The 21,463-nt window shown below is 44.3% G+C and overlaps 1 protein-coding gene across 1 annotated transcript; it reads right to left on the bottom strand.

Moving 5' to 3' along the window:
- Positions 1-701: 701 nt before the first annotated feature.
- On the bottom strand, positions 702-20,536 carry LOC306793319 (estrogen-related receptor gamma-like). The gene is made up of 8 exons (XM_079290889.1): positions 20,226-20,536; positions 14,147-14,395; positions 13,856-14,013; positions 12,382-12,498; positions 7,900-8,010; positions 7,158-7,340; positions 2,885-3,154; positions 702-2,629 (listed from the first exon to the last, which is right to left on the bottom strand). The coding sequence occupies exons 1-8, from the start codon at positions 20,372-20,374 to the stop codon at positions 2,385-2,387; spliced, it is 1,482 nt and encodes a 493-aa protein (XP_079147015.1). The 5' UTR covers positions 20,375-20,536; the 3' UTR covers positions 702-2,384.
- Between the last annotated feature and the right edge of the window lie 927 nt (positions 20,537-21,463).

Below are 21,463 nucleotides of genomic sequence, written 5' to 3'. Positions count from 1 at the left end.
CGCATGTTCTTTCAACGTCAAGAACGAACCTTCCAACTCAGCGTTTTGAGTTTTGAACACATATGTATTTAAACACTTTTAAACCTGCTTGTGAATAATATATGATTCAATAAAATTACACAGTTACTGGATTTTACAGGAGTCATAAATGTTGATGAGCAGTCTTGCTCTATTTTGTTGCCAAAAAATGTATGCAACGAAATACGTGAAGCAAATAATATCCTTGTATCTGCTCACAGCTACATTATAGTGTGTTTCAAACCATTTATCCAGTGCTATATATACTGCTTATAAATGCTAAATAGGGTTGTTTGAATCAAAAGCATGACCCAAATATTACATTTTAACTTTACGGTATAAATTGTAATGATTGTATGATGCTGCGATGAGTCAACCCACCTCTGCTTCCATCAACAGGCATCTGATGACCAGCACTCCCCAGAGCCACTGCTAGACTTCATTACATTATAGCCGTTAATTATGAATCTCCATCCAACTGGGATCTGATGGCCTAAATGTGCAATAAATGTGCGAACTTGGAACCGACAGTCCATTGTCAAACAGTGCAGAATAGACTGCGCTCACTTACCAGCTCTTAATGAATTTGTTTCACAGCCGTTCTCCTCTTTATTGAGAAAGATGACACTCGGATGATATGAGCTTTGCATTAAGGGGATCATCTTTATTGCCCAAGAATCCACCTGAGAATGAAATAACACGGCACGGCTCATCCAAACAAAGCGTATTTGCATCCTTAAACATCTCTGTTGGCATAAGACATGACGTATATACAGCAAAATACAGTACATACATTTAAACCGGCATATTGCTGCCTTCATCTTGTCACAAAAATATGCACATTATAGCGTCACAGTACCTTGAGTAAAGTAAGGAGAAAGACTTTTACTCATCGTACTGAGCTTCCTTTCGAGTTTAATCCCTTCATTTATCGGGTGCAGCAAATTTTCAGATATAACTACTCTTCACACAAAACACGCTAACAGATTAACAGAGCGCCATCACCAGTTCCCCCAAACGTTATGGCTAAAAGGAAAAAGTAGTGCACACATTTCATCCTACACAGACATTCTATATAGAAAGGACATCAAATGCCTCCCTAATCCAGATTATACAGTATGGCAGCCATTTTACATAAAGTTATACCGACGGGTCTACAATAGCTCTACAACATTATGATCTTTAAGTACGCGCTCCAATTATAATCATGTTGCCTCGAATTTCATGATATGATATACATCAGTGCGGTAGCAGAGAAGCTCGTAAAAGTGATCTTACTACGATGTCATTTAAAAATCTTTAAAAAAAATGATGATCCACTGTAATTGTTTTAATCTACTCTTCATTAATGCCACATTAGTAAATAAAAAACAGCAGACGAACAGAGCCACTTTTGAATAAATATCACTTTGCTGCGGTACAATTGTATAATGTATCATTAAGTACTCTTTCCCTGAAATTTGCAACTAAAATCAGGAGGCCGGTTATTGTTTTGTGAGATGCTGATCACTTAATAGCTTCCCTTTGATTATTTATATATGAATGTAGAGGATAGATAGATACGTTATGCCATACACAACACAGCAGGGATGCAGGTCTACGTGAATGTCTTACAGGCCACATTATATTATTGTGGACGTATGCTGGTATTAATAGTTAGAGTCTTTACTCTTTGGCAAGACTTTTCCTCTTCGGACCCATTTACCTTTTCTATACAAAAAGGAGAAAGGAAATGAAATCATTAAAAGGCTCTCTAAATGCACTCGAATGCAGATCAACAGGTTTCAAGATGGATGAAATAATCCACGAGGATATTCAAGTATCAGGTGGTCTTTTGACAGAAGAAGCTCTACTTTTGGCATGTTACTGTAAATATCTGGAGAAGGCGCTTTCTCCTGCTTTAATGCCGCCTGTCTGTCCGTCTGTCTGTCTGTCTGTCTGTCTGTCTGACTGTCTGTCTGTCTGTCTGTCTGTCTGTCTGTCTGTCTGCCTGTCTGTCTGTCTGCCTGTCTGTCTGTCTGTCTGTCTGTCTCTGTCCAGCCGCCTTCGACTGCTCAAAGCAGGTCAACGCGCTTAAATTAGTGTCAAACAGTAAAGATGACAATGTCCTCGTCGTCAAGACTCTAAATGCAACTTCGACGGCTCCGCTCAAACTGTTGTTGGGAGAAGGAAAAGATGTTGCTCTAAAAATGCTCCGTCTGCTGGAACCCGGGAGAAACTTCTTTTCTTTTTTTTTTTAGTCAAAGCTGAAATGGACAAATACATGGTGTCAAACCTCACCATTACCCGTTATCCTTCACTTCCTGCCATCCTGACCCCCTGCATCGGGGGTCCGGACAAAAGCTGATGGCCGTCTGTGTTCGGGGTCAGGCCTTGGCCTCCAGCAGTTCGAGGAACAGTTTGTGCATGGGCACGCGGCCGTCCTGTTTGATGCTGCAGAAGTGCTGGACGGCACGAGAAGCCGTCTGACGGAGGAGAGGGAGGGTCATGATCAGCTTGCCGGCCCGCCGAGGGTCCTCTGGGCGGTGGGTGGCCTCATGGTCCTGGAGGGCCCCGTGAAGGACATCCTGGAGTCTCTGAACGGCCTCTGAGTCCTCAATTTGCATGGAGTCTGTCAGGAAAATGAAATTGAGGAATTCAGGTTGGGAGGAAGAAATGAAATGCAATAAACTATTTTTTTACAAAGTAAAAGCAGCGTTTCGAAAAACCTGATTCGATAATTCAAATAAATTGCACAAATGGGAATGCAATGAGTGTGAAAGTGAGTTTGACACAAACCAAATTACAATATGGGACAAATTGAAATGTTGACCTGCTGGTGGCGCTAGAAGAAAAGTCAACAAAAGGATTAGGATTGATCTAATACCTGAATTAGCGAGCGCGATAGCCTTGAGGACCACAAACTCCTCCTTCTCCAGCCCCATCGTTTTATACTTCTTCACCAGCTGCAGGATGGCGTTGTTGAGGTCGAGCAGCCCGGCCAGCTTCGACTGCTCCTCGTCCATGATGTAGTCCTCGGCGTACACCAGCTTGTCCTCCAAGGCCAGCGAGCGGAACACCACTCTCAGAATCAAAATCTCCATCCAGCCGCTCTGCAGGAGACTCATCTGGTCAGCCAGAGAGAGGGAGGGGAAGCCTAGAGGGACGAGAGGATCAAAACATGGACCAGGTACAATTGATTCAATGTTTTTACCAAAACACTGAACACACCTGGTCTAATAAAAGATGCTATTTGGTTGCATTGTGGTAATCAAGCAGACTGACCCATACGACAAAAGGGTATTTCATCCTCTGCTGCACACATTATTCTTTTAATCTGTCCGTAGCAAGTCCCCCAACTTTATTAAATGGCAATACTGAATTGCTGAAGAACCCTTTTCAAATATTTGGTGAAATTATTTATTGTTTTGTATCCAAATTCCCTCAACTTGTTATTTCTAATTCTGTTCGTGTCATTTCTCACAGTTTCCCACATTAACAACAATCATGATAATAATCACAATCATTTGTATTCAACATAATAATATCATTGATGATACAGTTCCCTCATAAGAAGACCACATTGCAAAGGGCACAACAAAGGACAGGGGGAGTGAATTTAATTACACTCTGTGGGACACACCCACTTTGATTAACAATTACACCCCACAGGAGCATGATTAAACCTGGTCCCGTCGCCCGCATAACCCCGCATACACACACTCACGCACACGTTTACTGTAATTAAAACAGATGATTTTATAGGCCGAGGGGAGGAGGGGGGAGGAGGGGGGAGGAGGGGGGAGGAGGGGGGAGGCGTTTGTGTTTTTGACACCATCGGTGATTGTTATCAGGATCCACTGCTCTTTACAATCACCACCGGGGACATGAGTGGCGCCCGTTTCCCCCACTATCGCTCCCTGATTGATTGGAAACGCTGTCTGTGCACAATTTTCATTGGTCGATAGGGATCGGTATTCTGGCACAGGACCATTGATCGGGGACAGAGACCCGTTTGAGAGTGCGTGTTTAGCCCCGTGTGATGAAATGTCGGACAATATATTGATATTAAGGGCAAATACGAGTTAAACCTTCAACAAAGAGGAATGAGCGTGTTTTAAAGGGACAGAGTGAAGGACACTGAGGGCGATGGGGAGTGCTGACACTTGGGGGGAATTCTCTTGCCAGTGTTATTGTATCATATCAACAGCAACACGCAGCCAGTAACACCACAGCCGTCTTTAACACACGCATACAGCCAACTCGCAGCACGGACTCAAAAAGGGCCAAAAGCAAAGAGGGCAGTTGGTCTTTAGCCAGCTCATCTGCCAGTCTGGCCCTCAGACTTCAGGCCACATCACCGTCAATCTGCCTGATAAAAGCGGACACAGAAGAGGGGGGAGGGGGGGGGGGGGGGAGCAGCCAGGACAGTTGCCCCATCGCACTCACCTCCCCCTGGGCAAAGAACTCAGATGGCCCAGGCCACTTCGCCCAGGACCCTGGTTCTCCCAGCGATGGGGGCCTTGTGGCCTGCCACTCATCCAGAGCTGATGTGACATGGCCATTACGCTGCTAGAAGGGGGCAGTCTTTTCTTTTAAATATCCATTCTCTGTGTGTGTGTTAGTCTCCTCTATGTTCCTTTCTTTCTTTGTCCCCCGTTAGTTGAGCTGTCGTGGTCTCTTTTACCTCCTAAACCTGCTCCTTGAATGATGCCATTGTCGCTTCCTTTCATTACGTCTGCTGTCACTCATTTTTGCCATTATTATCTTTTCCCTTCATCCTTTTTGTCTTTATCTGCCATATCCTTTGTCTGCATCCCTGCCTCTGTCTCTTTCTGTTAAATTGAAGAAGCTAAAATTCCCTGTCACTGGAAGAACAATGTTTTCAGGCAACAGTGTCATTTTGTTTGCCAAAAAAAACAATTAATTTATTCGAATGAACAATTGTCTGTGAGGCTGAAACTCACATTTTATTCTCAGCACATGCTATTATATTTAAGTCAAGAAAAGGAGCAAGACGCTACAAGAAGAACATACAGATGTTTTGGTATTCTCTGTTCTGTGTATTTTTTTTCGGCCTCTGTGTAGTTTCTTTCTCCGACCAAATGAAATCCTTCTTTGATTCATATTTCTGTATAATCTCTAAAGTAGAAAAGAAGAAGAACATGCTCATCATGTTATCCGAGTACAAAATAATGTGTTCAATTTAGTCTGACAAGCATCCAAAAATACATCTTTTATAATGATTTCAAACAGAGGAAAGCTAATTCCAGTATTTGTAAACCTGTGAATGTTATGTTGTTGATATTTATTTAACTGATAAAGGACTTCATTGTCAATTGATTGCCACAAATCTGTCCCTATATGTGTGCTTATTTGCTTTCTTGTCGAGACTTAGATGAGAAGATTGATACCACACTCATGTCTGTCCGTTGAATACGAAGATACCGTCAGGCATGAGAGTGCTATTGATCCTCTCATCTAACGCTCAGCAATTAACTGACACTAATGAACAGTAACAACCTGCCTGCTATGGACAGCTCGTTAATAATCCTCTCGTCTTTTTCTAAATGAATGTGAATGGATGATCCTGAGCCTATTTATTCGCCTCCACTGGCCCGATGGAAGTGCACCTTCTGTTGCATTTGATGTTGTTTTTAGTGACATTTCATAACTTAAAGTAAAAATAGGTTGACAGTCGGATGAGTACATGGCTCTCTGTCTCTCCGCCCCCTCAGGTGGGTATCTGCTGTGTGTATGGGCGCTCTGCGAGCCAAACCCTCCAATGGCGGAGGGCTACAAATACACCCATCAGTCGGACTCCGTGTGTCTCGTGCGCTGACAGTAAAGAGCCGTCGACGGGAGAAAAGAGGCAGACAGCAACAGCCGTGGGGGGGCGGGGGGGACACCGAACACCAACACACACTCTAATGGTTGCTTCATGTCCACTTCTTAAGAAAGAAATACGGGGACAAATATAGCAGAGATACAAGCACACACACACACACACACACACACACACACACACACACACACACACACACACACACACACACACCTGCTTTGTTTGTTTTGTAAGCATTTCAGAGATAGGACATCAACAAAAAAACAGGTGTTTGCCCGGTGATGTTATGTGTGTGGATGACCACGGCTGATAAAGCAGTCACAGCTTCAGTAAGAGAGAAAAAGGACGAATGGTTATTGCTGGAGAATAATGATTCATTTGATTGTTGATTAACATATTGCTGGTTGAAACGTTGTGGTCTGCGGTAGGATTTAAAATGAATTCAGTTTGTAATGACCCATCCACTGATAGACCACCACTTTTGGTTTGTAAAATGACAAAGACGAATGACAAATGCCCATCGCAACTCGCCTAAGCCTGCGGGTGACATCTTCAACCTGCTTGTTTTGTCAAACTTACAGTCCAAAAGTCAAATGTATTCAATTTACAATCATAAATTGCAAACTGAATAATATTGGGTTTTTGGACTGCTGGTCCATTAAAAGTAAGACATCAACTTGTGCTTTGTAAGATTGTAATGGCAAAGAAGAAATTAGTTTTTGGGCCCAAAACACACACATGTGAACGTGCTTCTGACTAAAGTGCAAGTGCTGCTTTACAGTTGAAAGGGCAGTAAAGGTCTCCAAAGCCGAGTATCAGAAGCAGACCTGCAAACCGCATACGATTACAACCGCCAACATCGCTGCATACCAGCCTTTTAATCCCACTAAAATGTCAGAATGCACTTCCCCTCTCCTTTCCACCCTTCCATCCAATGGAAAAAAAGGAATTTGGACATCCCTTCTGCTGTTCCTGTGTCAGAGGAGAAGTTCAGTGTGTTCCAAGTGTCCGGAGGATTTCTGTAATTCAGAGGCGGCCCAGGAAATTAATTAAAACTTCCAGGTGGCCACTGCTCATCTGATGATATATTAGGAACAAACGGTCAGCAAGGGCATGGCGCACACACACACACACACACACACACACAGAGGATGACAGATAACACACAGCATGCCCTCTCTCCTCTGGGCATCTTGGCCACCACAAGTCACAACAATCTCCTACTCTGATCAGATTATAGACTTAATGTGAGCTAATGCGTGCAGTGGAGTGTGCGAGCGAACAACTGCCTGCCTGCCTGCCTGACTGATGGTACCTGGGATGTGTTTGGCCCAGCCGATGTTGACCACCAGCTCCCTGTCAGCCAGGTCACACAGTGTGGTCAGAGCCTTGATGTCGCTCTCAGGTACAGTGGGGTCCGGCATGGCGAAGATGCCCTCTGGCTCGGCCACCAGCAGCAGGGACACCACTTTGTTTTCCACCACACCGCCAACAAAGACTGAGAGAGAGACGGAGAGAGTAAAATCTGATTGTTATCATCATAAACACCTTTATTTAATCATTATACAACCAGTTGATGTAGCCAGTTACACAAAACAACATGCAAACAAACAGCTTTGGAAACAATCACAGACCAAAACATTTCCATTAAATGTTTTTGTCGCCTTCCAGTGAAAACAATGTGTCTCCAAATGTGGTGCTTTTGAATCAAAAGGGATGCATTGTACCTTTACAGGTTGAGAAAACATCCTCTTCAGCTAAATAAACCATTTGAAACCTCACAGGATTACCAAAGAATTCCATGGCATTATGTAAAAAAAGAAGTTTTTTGAAGTTTTGAAGAGACGTTCATCCATTCAATCCATTCAAACTACGGTTGGCATTGATTCATGCCAACTCATTAGCAAATACAAGCTATAAAAATGATTCAGTGTTACAACATACAACATCACAGAGCGCGTGATGTGACGACAGGAATCCATTAACACAGACCGACCGCTGAACAACTTCAGTTGTGTTCATGATGCACCTCGCGATGCGCTTGCGTGGACGCTTACATGTTTTTTTCTGAGGCAAGGCATTCTGTGGGTGCAGATACGGGCTGTTCTCAGCGTCTATTCTCCTCTTGTACTTCTGTCTGCCGCCTCGGACCCGGTCCAAACGCACACCTACACAAACACAAACATGAACACAAGGATATTAATGATGCATTTGGCATCGGACTAAATATGCGTGCCGGGTTGTCCTTAAATCACAGGTGAAGTCACTCACACGCACAATTTATGATTATTATTTCATGTATTTGATTAAATTATTCTAAAAGGCATCTTGATAATGAGATCAAGACTTAATATCGATATAGATGAGACGTGAACGTGACGTGTCTAACGCTTGCGCATGCAGCATGCGCCCTGACACACGACACCCAAGAATCTCAGAGCAGCCGATGACAACTGCTGATCTTAACGAGCATTGTGGTAGCCTCGTCGCCACGGTGATGGGGATTTAAAGAGTGTGTGTGTGTGTGTGTGTGTGTGTGTGTGTGTGTGTGTGTGTGTGTGTGTGTGTGTGTGTGTGTGTGTGCACGGGGAGTAACAGTCACCAAGTGTATCTCTGAAGAAAATGTGTCCAGCGAGTGTGAACGTGACTCAGGGAGCCTTCAGTAGTGGTGCTGGGTTTCCTGATCCACACAGAGGCCATAGTGACCCTGAATAGATCTATCATGGCACTCTGAGGGTATTATTCGCCCACTTGACACCTCACAGAGACGCCTCATCCCTTTGAGCCCGCTGCCGCCTGTACTTATTCTTACTTGTGCAGATATTTATGGAGCGCATGCATGAACATCCACATTAAATAACATAATGTCCTTTTAATCACGCTCGTGACTTATCTTGTAGGCTTGAAAGGGTTTTTTTGCATCATTGGTTTGAAAAGGCACTTTGTGTCATTTTATTGTTCAGCCATTACAATAACAACAATTTGATAGAATTTCTGCTGTATTAGTTAATGCACCATGAACAGAGATATAGGGAAGATGGGAAGAGCCACTAATAACAGAGTGCCGTGACCTTTTCTATAAGCAGCAGGCTCTTCCACAAGACTACTATCAAATATTATGCTCAGATGTTGTATGTTTACTTCCACATTTAAAGACAATTTTGACAGATAGACGCATGTCCCTTTACAGTGCTGTATGTAAGCCTATTTATCCGACATGAGCTCAGCATTTTATGCAAAAGTATTTCACATAAGGGATTTCTGTGTTGGAGTTTTTCCTCTCAGCTCTTCTTACTGGTTTGAAGAGAAGTGATATGACGTATTTCGCTGCACCAATCAGGTCAATCAATATTTAAATCAAAGTCCAGTCCAGAATATTTAACATTTAATATTAATTATTAATCCAAAACATAAATTGTAAGAAATATAATGCGATATCAAGATAATCAAGATAAGTGTGACAAATGATCATCACATAGATTTGAGATCATATCGTCGAGACCTACGTCATACAGTAAGTGTGGATTATCTTGAGCACTCCGGGGTGTGACGCGAGGGATGACGCGCTTCCTTGTGAATCAGATTACATTACATTGCAGTCATTTAGCAGACGCTTTTTATCCGAAGCGACTTCCAATTCAGATTCTATCTACACACCGTATGGCACAGCGACGGGAGGACTTTTGGGGTTAAGTGTCTTGCTCAAGGGCACGTCGACGTGCGACTAGCGGAGCCGGGGATCGAACCGCCGATCACAAACACAAACTGCGAGCAAACACTGGATTAACTCAAACTACTTTGGTCACCTAATATGTTGGAAACGTGTGTTTTCTACGGGTCTATTTGTGTGCGTGTTGGCGCTCAGGTCTGACAGTTATTCAAACACACACACACACACACACACACACACACACACACACACACACACACACACACACACACACACACACACATCAAGGCTAAGTGTAACTCTTCACAGTGGAATGTGCCGACAACAAAAAGGCCAAGAATAGCTTTGGTGGATAACAGACACACAAACCTCCTCCCTGTTCGATAAACGCGGACTACTTCGACATTGATCTATTTTTTGCAGCTTTCATCACTCGGCCGGCTTCCGAGGGTGTCTGGATCCTCACATGGGAGGCTTTACAGGTTCCCAAAACGCTCGCAGGAGCCTACCATATACCAACCTCCCGCCTCCATCACTGCTGCCATCATTAGCATGTGTTCAGTACAAACAATCCCCGCGCTTCACAAATATTGTGACAAAATAAAGACAGCGCTACTGTGGCGTTACATTCCCAGCACGCTGCTTCTCCAACAGAAAAGGGAAATGGAGAGTTGGCACACACACACAGCCTCTGCGTTCTTTTCTCAGAATACAGATGAACACACCTGAGACCAGATAAACTTCAGGCAGCAGCGGAGATGAGGATCATACAGTCACATCTGTATGATAAGGTCTTTGTGAGCACTAAACAGGGCTTAATCAAATCACGTCCCGGGGTCTACGTGTCTTTCAGCCGTGTATTTAATACGGCTCTGACTCTACCCATTAAACCTCACAGCTCCTCTGTCTCGGCCTTTACTGCGGCCTCTCCGGGGAAGAGGGGCATTACGAGACACGACGAAGCGCGTCACGGGGGCGCTTACGACGGGAGTTACGAGGGGCAGTTCGCATTTCACGGAGGTCCAGGAATCCCACAAGGCATCTGGAGGAATTTACGAGGGGGGAGGGACAGCAAAGGGGGGGTGGCGAGAGGAGCGAGAGGGAGGGAGGGAGGGGGGGGGGGGGGGTTGAGAGGTGGACTGGGATGCTGTTGATGCCCCTACCTTATTAAAAGCGGCTAATTTATAAAAATTGCGGACACACAGTCACTCACAAAAACACACAGTGAGTGCAGGCTGACGTGTTTAAACAAACTCATACACACAAACCGATACGCGTACAAAAAAGGAAGAAAAGTCAGTGATCAGTTGCTCACGCAGGTTGTAAAGAAGTCAACGATTGAGACACGTTCTCACTTTATTTGGAGGTACAAATAAAAGTGAGTGCACCCAAAATGATGGCAATGAAACTGTGTGTGTGTGCACTATAGCTCTAGGTTGGTCGAGAATGTTTCTAGAATGCATTTTCCTCTTTAATAACTGTTCAATGAATAACATTTACTGTCCCTTGGTCCTAAAATTGTAGCCACACACACACACACACACACGTGTTTTATATCTTCTCCCGTCTTGATTGTCATCTGGAGGCCCCACACAGCATGTAGCAAGTGGCCGGTACAGTAGGAGGTCGCTAATGTTTTCCTTTTTGAGTCACTTCTAAATCTGGACAGCAATATGTCACCAGACAGGCACACAGTCAGACTAACGGAGCACCTGATTGCTGTCACTGATTCTCTGTGCGGTGTGTGTACATGTCACCACCGTCGGTCCATGTCTTTGACCAAACGTAACGACCTTTTGCAACATTATGGGTGCAACTAACGACAAATTTCATTGTTGATTAATCTGGCCGATTGTTTTCTTGATTAATTGTAAAATATCAGAAAATAGTTAAAACTGTCCGTCCCAGTTTCTCAAAGTCAATCCAAAACCCACAGATATCCAGTTCACATAAAACAGAGAGAGGCAGGAAGTCTCTGAAAACAGCATTTCACGATTGATTGATTATCGAAATAGTTGCCGACTATTAACAAAAGATGTTAGAAAGCCCGCTAAAAGGATTTGGTGTATTTTGTTACCTCATTTAGTCTGTGCATGGGTATTAATGCGGTTTAGTAGGGCACCACTGTGTCCATAATTCAGATTCTGAAATAAATTGTATTAAAACGTTGTCAAGCACAAAGCAACACACTGGTTAAGTTAGGTTAACTGTCCCACTCTCATTAAATGTCCTTGTCAAAATGTATCTCAAACATTTCAATTAAAAGTCCCTCCATTCCTATTTTCGTAGTTCCTAGCAATGACTCGCTGCATGATCTAACTAGCTGGTTTGCACACACACACACACACACACACACACACACACACACACACACACAGGCACATTTCCGGAAGTGATTTCTGAGGAACACTCGAAGACACAATCGAACAGTTCGTAGCCCTCTCCTCCATGTCAAAGACACGGCTATGCATTGTTCAGCCTTGTGTTTACAACACATACAAAGACCTACACGCACGTCACACCTGGCACGAAACGTCTGAAGTTTAACTGTCAAAGGTTTTAGGTTTCACTGGAGTCTACAGAACTACTGTACATGCCGCCGCCAGTTTATCAGGTGAGCCGTACAGTGAATCTCAGCCGGTAATCAGGGTGTTGTTTCCAGGAATGCTCAACATAGATATTGACGGACAACGCAGACTTGTGCTAGCCTTCGCTCGCTGGGTGCTTCTTCTTTTGTTTTTCTCTCTCAGCTGTCCAAAGGAGAATGTTAGAACTGCTGCCAAGACTACCAACCGATCAATCCCAGAAAAAGCAAACTCAAACACTGTTCTGACCCAGGTCTGAAAGTGGTTTTTGGTGTAACGCTGACCTTCTCTCAACATGCCCACAGACAGACATTTCACGAATCGACAGGCCTGGCAGGATTTCCTCCTCCTCTTGGTGATTTCACATTCATTGGACGCTGGGCAGCTGTAGTCGATGTTACCTGGAGGAGAAGAGAGGAAGAAAAATAAAAACATGTTTTCAAGTTGCAGTGAAGCAATAATTCATGTCTTCACTTCACTCTGATTCAGTCAAACGGTAGATGTCACTCAAATGTGTCACAGCACAACATCGTAAAGGGGAACTCCAATGATTTAATATCGTACTCCCATGAAGTTGGGGTGCTCACGAGAGACATATTTTAAAAAGTATGGTCATTATTGAAGCAGGAGACGCAGGGATATCCTGACTTTTACTTCCTGGTGTGGGACATGCATCGAAAACACAGGATGACGTCACTATGACACGATGACGTCATCAGGATTATTTTTCTCTGACTTGGCCCTCCAAGCTACAGAGGACATTATACAACTGTTTTCAAACATTAAAAAGAAAAATCCTCCTTCAGTCCCTCAGTGCAATGACATACAAAAGCACGTTGTCTACACCTAATTGGAAGTAATGTGCGTTAACCCCGATGGCGTTCGGCCAGTTGTAGGCTCTCTCAGCTGCCACCCTCGATTAGAAACAGGAAGTATCTGACGAGCCAGACATCGGATCTCCTTGTTTGATCTGACAGCGGTTCATCCTGTTTGCCTTTTCAACCCATCGTCAGTCGAGCTGGGCGGCGAGCCCACAGAGCACAAGACAATCCTTTTAAAACACCCACACCGCATGCCGCACCGCATGCCGCACCGCATGCCGCACCGCATGCCGCACCGCATGCCGCACCGCATGCCGCACCGCTTGCCGCACCGCATGCCGCACCGCATGCCGCACCGCTTGCCGCACCGCATGCCGCACCGCTTGCCGCACCGCATGCCGCACCGCATGCCGCACCGCTTGCCGCACCGCATGCCGCACCGCATGCCGCACCGCATGCCGCACCGCTTGCCGCACCGCATGCCGCACCGCATGCCGCACCGCATGCCGCACCGCTTGCCGCACCGCATGCCGCACCGCATGCCGCACCGCATGCCGCACCGCAGGCCTCTCGACTTTTAGGGGCGAAGCCAATGTGCACACATTCATCACCATAATGTTATCTGAGGCTTTAAAGCCTAAACTCAAACATGTTGACTGTATACACGATGCACTGAAAGTTTAACCGCGTATCAGCTGTTTGCAAACAGGTCTTTATTTTCCGCAGTTTGAGGCAGGGGGCGGGAGGCTGTTAGCTAACTGATCGGGTTTTGTTTATACCAAAACAAATGACTGCATCTGCACCGTGTTGCTATCAAAACAGGTTTATATGATGCAGGAAGGCATTATCAGCAACGCACACTAGACTCTGTTACTAAGTATAAAACTGAGTATGTGTTTGTGTGTGTGTTTGTGTGTGTGTGTTGTCTCTGTCTTACCTTGGATGGTCCTCTTGAAGAAGGCCTTGCAGGCTTCACAGGAGGCCACACCATAGTGGTAGCCCGAGGCAACGTCGCCGCACACCAGACACACACGCTTGGCCACCGAGCCCAGCATGAATTCACACTTCACTTGGCTTTCTCCCTCCACAAACATCCTGGATAGAGGTGGAGAGAAAGAGAGGAGGGGAGGAGGGTAAGGGCACACATTAAGAGGAACGTGCTCAGATAGTAACAGTACTTCCATTGAAACGCACAGAATAAAGGGGACAACGCATCGCATACACCAACCTATTCACTGCGGCATTGTTGGCCAAGCCCGCCGTGTGACCATAGAGGCCCGGGGAGTCCAGCCCATTGCTGTGATTGTGGTGGCCTTTGACTAGCGCCCCGTAGCTGGAGTTTGTGTCCGACGAGGTGCTTCCAGGGCTGGGCTGGGCCGGGCTGACGTCCCCCTGAGAGCTGGGGCTGGAGGGCTCACGCTTTATAATGGAGGGACAGATGGGGTCCAAGCCCCTCACTGACATCCTGCCGAGATGTCTGGAGAAGAGGGAGGGGAAATATGATTGTGTATGATCGGATATATGCATCTTATTGTAATACATATTCATGATGGTGAGAGATTTGACTTTCAGGTCAGCTTTATATAATGAGTCACCTTAGTAATGCTATAAATATTAATGACTGGCTCGTTTTATTAAGTCAGGCATAATTAACACAGATTGGAGGAAACCTTACGATGAATCTATGGATTCATATATGTATTTTCAAACCCCATACAGAGCATTAAGCTCATGATATTTCTTTCAACGACACCCTTTTCTCCCCCTTCAACAGTCTCCGGATGCTTCGAAGAGCTCCGCCTCTCCATCAACACGCCCCTCCATTCATGCATTCACGCATCCATCCATCACGGTCCAAACTAAACTGGCCGTTTGTGATTTCCAATCCCCCAGGTATGCAAAGCCGCCGTCCATTACACTGCTTTGTTTTTAAAGAAAGAGATTGCTTAAGCAAACGTAGGGAAATAGCCAAGTCAGCAATCATCGGCATCGTCTTTCGCTCTCCATTGTCTCTTTGCGTCTCTCACCATTCTCGACCTGTCAAGCATTACAGCTAACCTGTTGTCACAACAGCGAACAACTTGTATTTACTGTTAGGAAATGTTAGACAATGCAGAGAATGGAAATAATCCATTGAATGCAGTGGTGTATAAAGTACTCAAAAGCCATACTTGAGTAAAAGTAAAGATACCTTACTGGAAAACTACTCCAGTAAAAGTAAAAGTCACCGATTAGAATACTACTTGAGTAAAAGTCTTAAAGTATCTGATATTTATTGTACTTAAGTATCAAAAGTAATTTTCTGATGTTAAATGTACTTAAGTATTGAAAGTAAAAGTACAAGTAAATGCTGTTAATAAAAAAGCAAAAGGTCAGAATTTAGAGAATTATGAAATTTATTCCTTTAAGTGCTGTGGCACCATGACCAAGGACATGGAGCTGTGTTGAACATAATTGGGTTGCTGTGATCCATCCAGGAGCAACAATGTTCAACATATGTTGTACATAAGTATACTTTTGCATCTACTATGAACTTATCATCATAATTCTCCGAAAAGCAATATGACACTATGAAGGAGTTGTAACAGTGCGTTTATAAGTCTGCTCATTAGACTAGAGGATGTAGAGGCCAATGCATAATATTATGTTCAGCAAAAAATATCCACTTGATGCATCAGGTCAGTGGTTAGAGAAAGGACACCAGCCTTGTAAACTCCTATGGGCCTGATTTGAACACAACAGGCAAAGGTTTTGCTCAAGCTGAATCTGCAATTGGGCGACTGCGACCATCATAACTCCATCTGATCATCCACAACATGACTCAAATATCAAAACATGATCAATACTAAAGCAGCACCGAAACAACCCAGTCATGACTTGAACCTGAAAAATGTCCTGTTCATCTTCAAAAGACAATTCTAATAGAATGTAAAGAAGCTACATTGTATTAGAATGTAACTAAGTATTTCTACTTCGTTACTATACACCACTGATTGAATGACACATGAACAAATGCTTTGTGTAGCATGAACTGATATAAAATGTTAGTTTGTTGTGTATTGAGCATGGACAGCCAACCCCCCAAACCACTTAAAAGGACAATAAAGAATGGTTTTAAGAACGACACACTTGGCTGTTTCTGTTGATAATATTAAAACACAGACACAAATACATCCATGTCTTGTGTCTTAGCATTGCTCACATACTTTTGGAAGTATTCCCTATGAATACATCCATTACAACGGCTCAAAATAAATTTCCCTGCGTGCTAAAGTGTGCATCATTGCTTTATTATTGGATCAAGACGTGACTACAACAGACTCTCTGTCACCACGACGAGGAGAGAAAAAAGTATCTGAAACCAGTTGAGGTGTGCACCAGGCATGTGATCCGGGCTCACACACACACACACACACACACACACACACACACACACACACACACACACACACACACACACACACACACACACACACACACACACACACACACACACACACACACACACACACACATCGTGGCGTCAGGCGTCCATGTGTGGATGTAAAAATAAAAACCATAGACAGGCTCCCACTTCTCTATGCACACTTCAGATTCATGTGATCAGGAACATGTTCAAGCTCCATGCGCACGCACACACACACACACACACATGCTTGCACGCACACTTACAGACACATTTTAAAGCAAGTGTCTTCATAAACACCCCGACACATACTGGCATGCAACTGTTTGTTGCCAGGCCAACTTTAAAAAGACCCCTGCTGTCTCACTCTCTGTCGCACACTTCCACACAGACACACGCACACACACACACACACACGTGTACACACACACACACATGTACACACACACAGTATCTCCCACTCGAATCTTGGCTTTGGACGTCCAATTCAGTCTGTTTCCTGCCATGTAAATCAGCGTTTGCTCGGCCACAAGTCATTTGGTAGGCAAAAAGACTGGCTGCTTTTAACCACCTCCAGAGTAAACCACGGGCACGCGCTATTGACCCCTCTACAAAGCCACAAAGACCGACGCACAGACGCACAGCAAGAGACAGACCGACAGCAAGATACCAACAGAGCCAACAGCAGACTTCTCGATCAGGAAACAAAGCAGCTACAGCAACGCATTCATTTCATTCATTTATTTAAATGAGACCATGTACAGTTTAAACATAAATGTCTCCATTCGATGCACTGTACCAGATTATAGCTTAAGCTAATTTGCATCTGCAGTCCCTTGGCAGGTCAAACAAGGACAGAACAACAACACAGTATGAGGAAAAGACATAATACAGAGATATACCACAAAAAAACATACAGGACACCCAATACAGCACTACACACAAATAGCACATCAAACATGTATGTTAAAATCATAAAAGACAACAAGAATTGAGGTCAGTGTGTGCAGTGGTGTGCAGTTCGCAAGCAGCACCTGCTGTCTTAATAATTGTCATCACTTTATTTTTTCATCACTTCTGGACAATTGTTATGTTTTCACATTATGGCAAACATGCCAGCAAACATTTGCAAAGCACCTGTCTCTTTAGCTGCTAAATGCTGCGTTGTGTCAACTAGTTGCTCATGTTTGTCACTTTTTTACCTGAAAACTGCTGCCGTCCCTGCTCTACGGCAGCAGCCTGAGAGCAGGGAGTGAATCACAACAGTGAAGTTGTGGACCGTAAAAACCAAAACAACTACGGAGGGTTGGGGTGGTGTTAATTCGCTGTTCTTTTTTCTTCTTTTTTTTACACAGAGTTTAAAAAGCTTTAAACATTTGGTTTTGTCGAACAACATTCCTGAAGATAAGGGAGCCAAAACAAATATCATTTTGTCATAATTTACTCGATTTCAGGTGTCGTATCAACGCCTCGTTTTGAAAGATTCCCAACAATATCCGACTCTTACGCCTTAAGCGGAGTCTTAAACCCACCAATTAACACAACATATTAGCCCCCCTCCCCCCCTCCCAACTTTCACCTCTCCAATCCACTTTGAAGACCATAAAAACAGTACGGTGAGGAGATTTCAGACTCACTGGTTCACTTATTGGCTATCCATCACAGGCGTCCATATTGCTGTGTCAAGTCTCTGACAGATACAGAGTGAGATATACTTTGTGCTCTCCTATTATAATGCATCACGGGGAGGAAGACGAGGAGGAGGAGAGGGGGGGGGGGTGTTTTGCTTTCATAATGAAATGGCATTAGTGTGGGGTGATCAGATGTGATGTAATATTCACTCTGACAGATTACTAATCTACAACTCCACATAAAAGCCCATCAAAAGACTGTTGGTGCAGCTCCTGCAGCGGCATGCAGCGGGGATAAATCAGAGAGGGTGGGTTTGTGTGTGTGTGTGTCAATAGGTATTGTGTGTGTGTGTGTGTGTGTGTGTGTGTGTGTGTGTGTGTGTGTGTGTGTGCGTGTGTCAATGGGTATTCAAAGTTATCGTACCTTACCCCTTTGTGTCCCAGAATTCAAAACAACTCTAATTGCACCTTGGCAACAAAGGCCAAAATTCAGCGTGAAACGACGAGGAGACAGAAAGAGAGAAGAAGAAGAGAGGCGGGAGGAAATTACAAGAGCGGCAGCCAGATAGACGGAGTGTGAAGCAGCCGGGAAGGGACAGAAAGAGAAGGGGGCAGTCCGGTGGCTCATTAACCTGGGGGTGTTGAAAGAAAAGGGAGAAGGCAACACTCACTTCCAAATGAGCGGAGTCATAATGCAGACAATGACCCGACGGATGAAGGAGGGAGGAAGAGAGGGAGGGAGGGAGAGGGAGAAGAAAACAAGGAGGGAAGGAAATACAGAAAACAAGAAGGAAGTGACAAAGAGATATAAAGAAAAGTAAAAGCAGATCTACAGGCCTTGGGGAAGTGAAAGTAAAATGCAAAAAAAACACAACTACTGACGAACCTTTTAGCCCTAACCCCAACCCAGAGGAGCAGTTATTCAGGTCAGTGGGGTCAAGTAGTGGTTCTTTTACTAATGAGCCAGTAGGAGATGAGCAGGGATCAGTGGCACCCCTGGCCATCCGTGAGAGATTTCGTCAGGCTTTGGACGAAGCTGTTATGAGGTGCCTGCTGCTGGAGCTTTGGACCTGCAGGCTCTGGAAACATGGATAGCGTGCCATACAGGGGATCATCTCATGCCCGTCGCTGCCTTTTCCCCTATTCTTTATCCGGTCGCTTCTGTCACCAGCGATCAGCCGACCTGTACGTCCCCACGTGTCTGCTCGTCTTCTGCCTCGCTGTCCCCATCTTTCCCTGCTATCGCGGTTTGTTACTTTCAAGCCCCAAAATGCTTGATGAGATGTGTGATTATGCCACAGCTGATAAAAGCGCAGCAGTGGTGATAATGAACATGATTTTTCTTTTTATGATTACAGAAAAGGATGGCAATCAAAAAGATGTCCCGGGGTAATCAAACAGCCGCTTGGCAGGCGTTTGTTTGCTTTGTGCATGTCGGGAAGGTTTCCTTTCGATGAAGTCTTACCCACTCACCCTCTGCAAACAGTCTGAACAATGTCAACTGTCAGCAAACAAGCCTCCACACCAGAGACATGTGCATCCGAATGCCCCCAAAGCACAAAGAAAGACACTTTATGTTACATTTTTATTTCCATAAAACTTGTCCGATTGTACCTCAATAGAGCTGAAAGGATTAGTCAATCAACAGAAAATTATCAAAAATATTTCGATCATTGATTAATAGTCTGAGACATTTTTAAGCAAATATAACATTCTCTACTTCCATATATGGAATTTTGAAATCTTTTCTGCTCAACAAAACAGAACGAGCCATTTTTAGACGTTGTCTTGGGCTTTAGAAAGCTGGAGCAGCGTTAATTACTGTTTTCTGATGTTTTATAGACTGCAGGAGGAATTCAGTAATCCATAAGGAATAAGCAGTTTATTAAATGCTGCAAGATTAAGGAAACACTGAAAGCCTTAAACTGGTCATTACTGGCAAATATTTACACCGGCTTAATTCAAACGAAGACAAATCGCAAACACAAGGACGCTTTTAAACGTTGTGGCATTCCTCTACAAGACACAAAGAGTCAGAAAACTGACTCTCGAAAGTATTTAAATCACCTGGAAAATCAAAAGCGTGCACAAGCAGACACACACACACACACGATGTCCCACAAATCAAACATGAAATTATATTTGATCTCAGTCAAGACATCATAAGGAAGCAGTCAGTCACCTAACTGTCACACTCAACCTGTGTGACACTATGAGAGTACACACACTTCTTGCCCGGTGGAGTCGTTTTGAAAGGTGAAAGTACTCACTCTGTGCCAGAGTGGTAGGTGAAACACTCCGGGAGGTAGAGGTCGACTAAATCCATGTGAACTCTGCCACCATGCTCCGAAGATGAGAAAAGTGCTCGTCTGTTTTCTCTCCTTCTCTTTATCTTTGGTCTCTCCTCTGCAGATTTCATAAACTGTGGCTGTCACCGCAGTGCTTGTCCCTTTCTCTTTACTCGGCCCCCCAACTTTGCCTCCATCTACTGCCCTCTCGTCTGTGGTATAACACCCTCAGCTGCTCTGGTTGTCCCTGCGTCTCGCCTCCCTGTCACTCGCACTTCTCCTTGGCCACTGGCTGCTTTTGAAGACCCGACTGCTGTGACTAGCTGGCTGTGTGTGTGTGACAAGGGTCTCCAAGCAGAGCTGGCCCTCATGAGCCACACCATTTGAATGGCCTTCCCTCTGAAGGCTGAGCTGCCAGTTGATTGGCTGTCCTCTCAGCCAGTGAGAGGCGGCCTCTCGCTGGGGCAGGTGGATGTGACAACAGAGGATGTTTTGGGGCTTAGCTCGAAGAAAGAACTTCATATGGGAATGTAGAAGGTGAATTCTCACATTAATAGCAGCGGTTATTGTTTTTATTATAGTAGCTGGGAAACAAAATAAGGGCTTGAACTAAATGATTTGTATCTATGTGTGTAATAAAATATACTGCCACATACATCTGCACAGTTGTATGATCTTAATCAATTTATCCAATCGAATGCAGCCCATGCTCAGTTGAGTAACATATTAATAGATCCACAGTAGATATATCCACTTGAAACATCAGTTATAGGCATTTACCAATGTAAAAATATATTATTGAAACATATTTGAGTTTTGAATTGTTGGTTGGAAAAAACAAGCATTACCAGGAACATTCTCATTAGTTGTACTTCGATAATAAACATATGGACCACGACACATACGCACCGATTGTAACCAAGCCTTAACTGACTTACTGCTCGTACTTTTATCTGCTTTCATCAGCTTTGGCTACGTGCCTGATGTCGTGCTTTTGGCCTTTCACTGACATCACACGCATGCACGCAAAATCAGAAACGCAGTAAGTAGTGCTTGGCATGGGAAGAGGGTTAACAGCTGCAGCAAGATGTCGTGTGATCGACAGAAACACAGGAAAACACCATGACATTTTGACTGTGAAAGGTTTTCAGATTGTCCTTGTTTGCCTTCTGTTCAAGCTGATTGGATGCGACCAAAATTCAGTACATATAAGATTCAAC

Source organism: Melanostigma gelatinosum, assembly GCF_949748355.1.
Source record: "Melanostigma gelatinosum genome assembly, chromosome: 19".
In the NCBI taxonomy this organism is placed as follows: Eukaryota; Metazoa; Chordata; class Actinopteri; order Perciformes; family Zoarcidae; genus Melanostigma; species Melanostigma gelatinosum.
This window is presented reverse-complemented; position numbering and strand designations above follow the sequence as displayed.

What these genes read in the sequence shown, in the direction of transcription:
- LOC306793319 (XM_079290889.1), bottom strand. Translation starts at nt 20,374, where the DNA reads ATGAAATCTGCAGAGGAGAGACCAAAGATAAAGAGAAGGAGAGAAAAC. An exon ending in ACCTACCACTCTGGCACAGA is followed by an intron (nt 14,396 to 20,225) that starts GTGAGTACTTTC and finishes CCTCTTCTCCAG; the next exon opens with ACATCTCGGCAGGATGTCAG. An exon ending in CTTCAAGAGGACCATCCAAG is followed by an intron (nt 12,499 to 13,855) that starts GTAAGACAGAGA and finishes CTTCTCCTCCAG; the next exon opens with GTAACATCGACTACAGCTGC.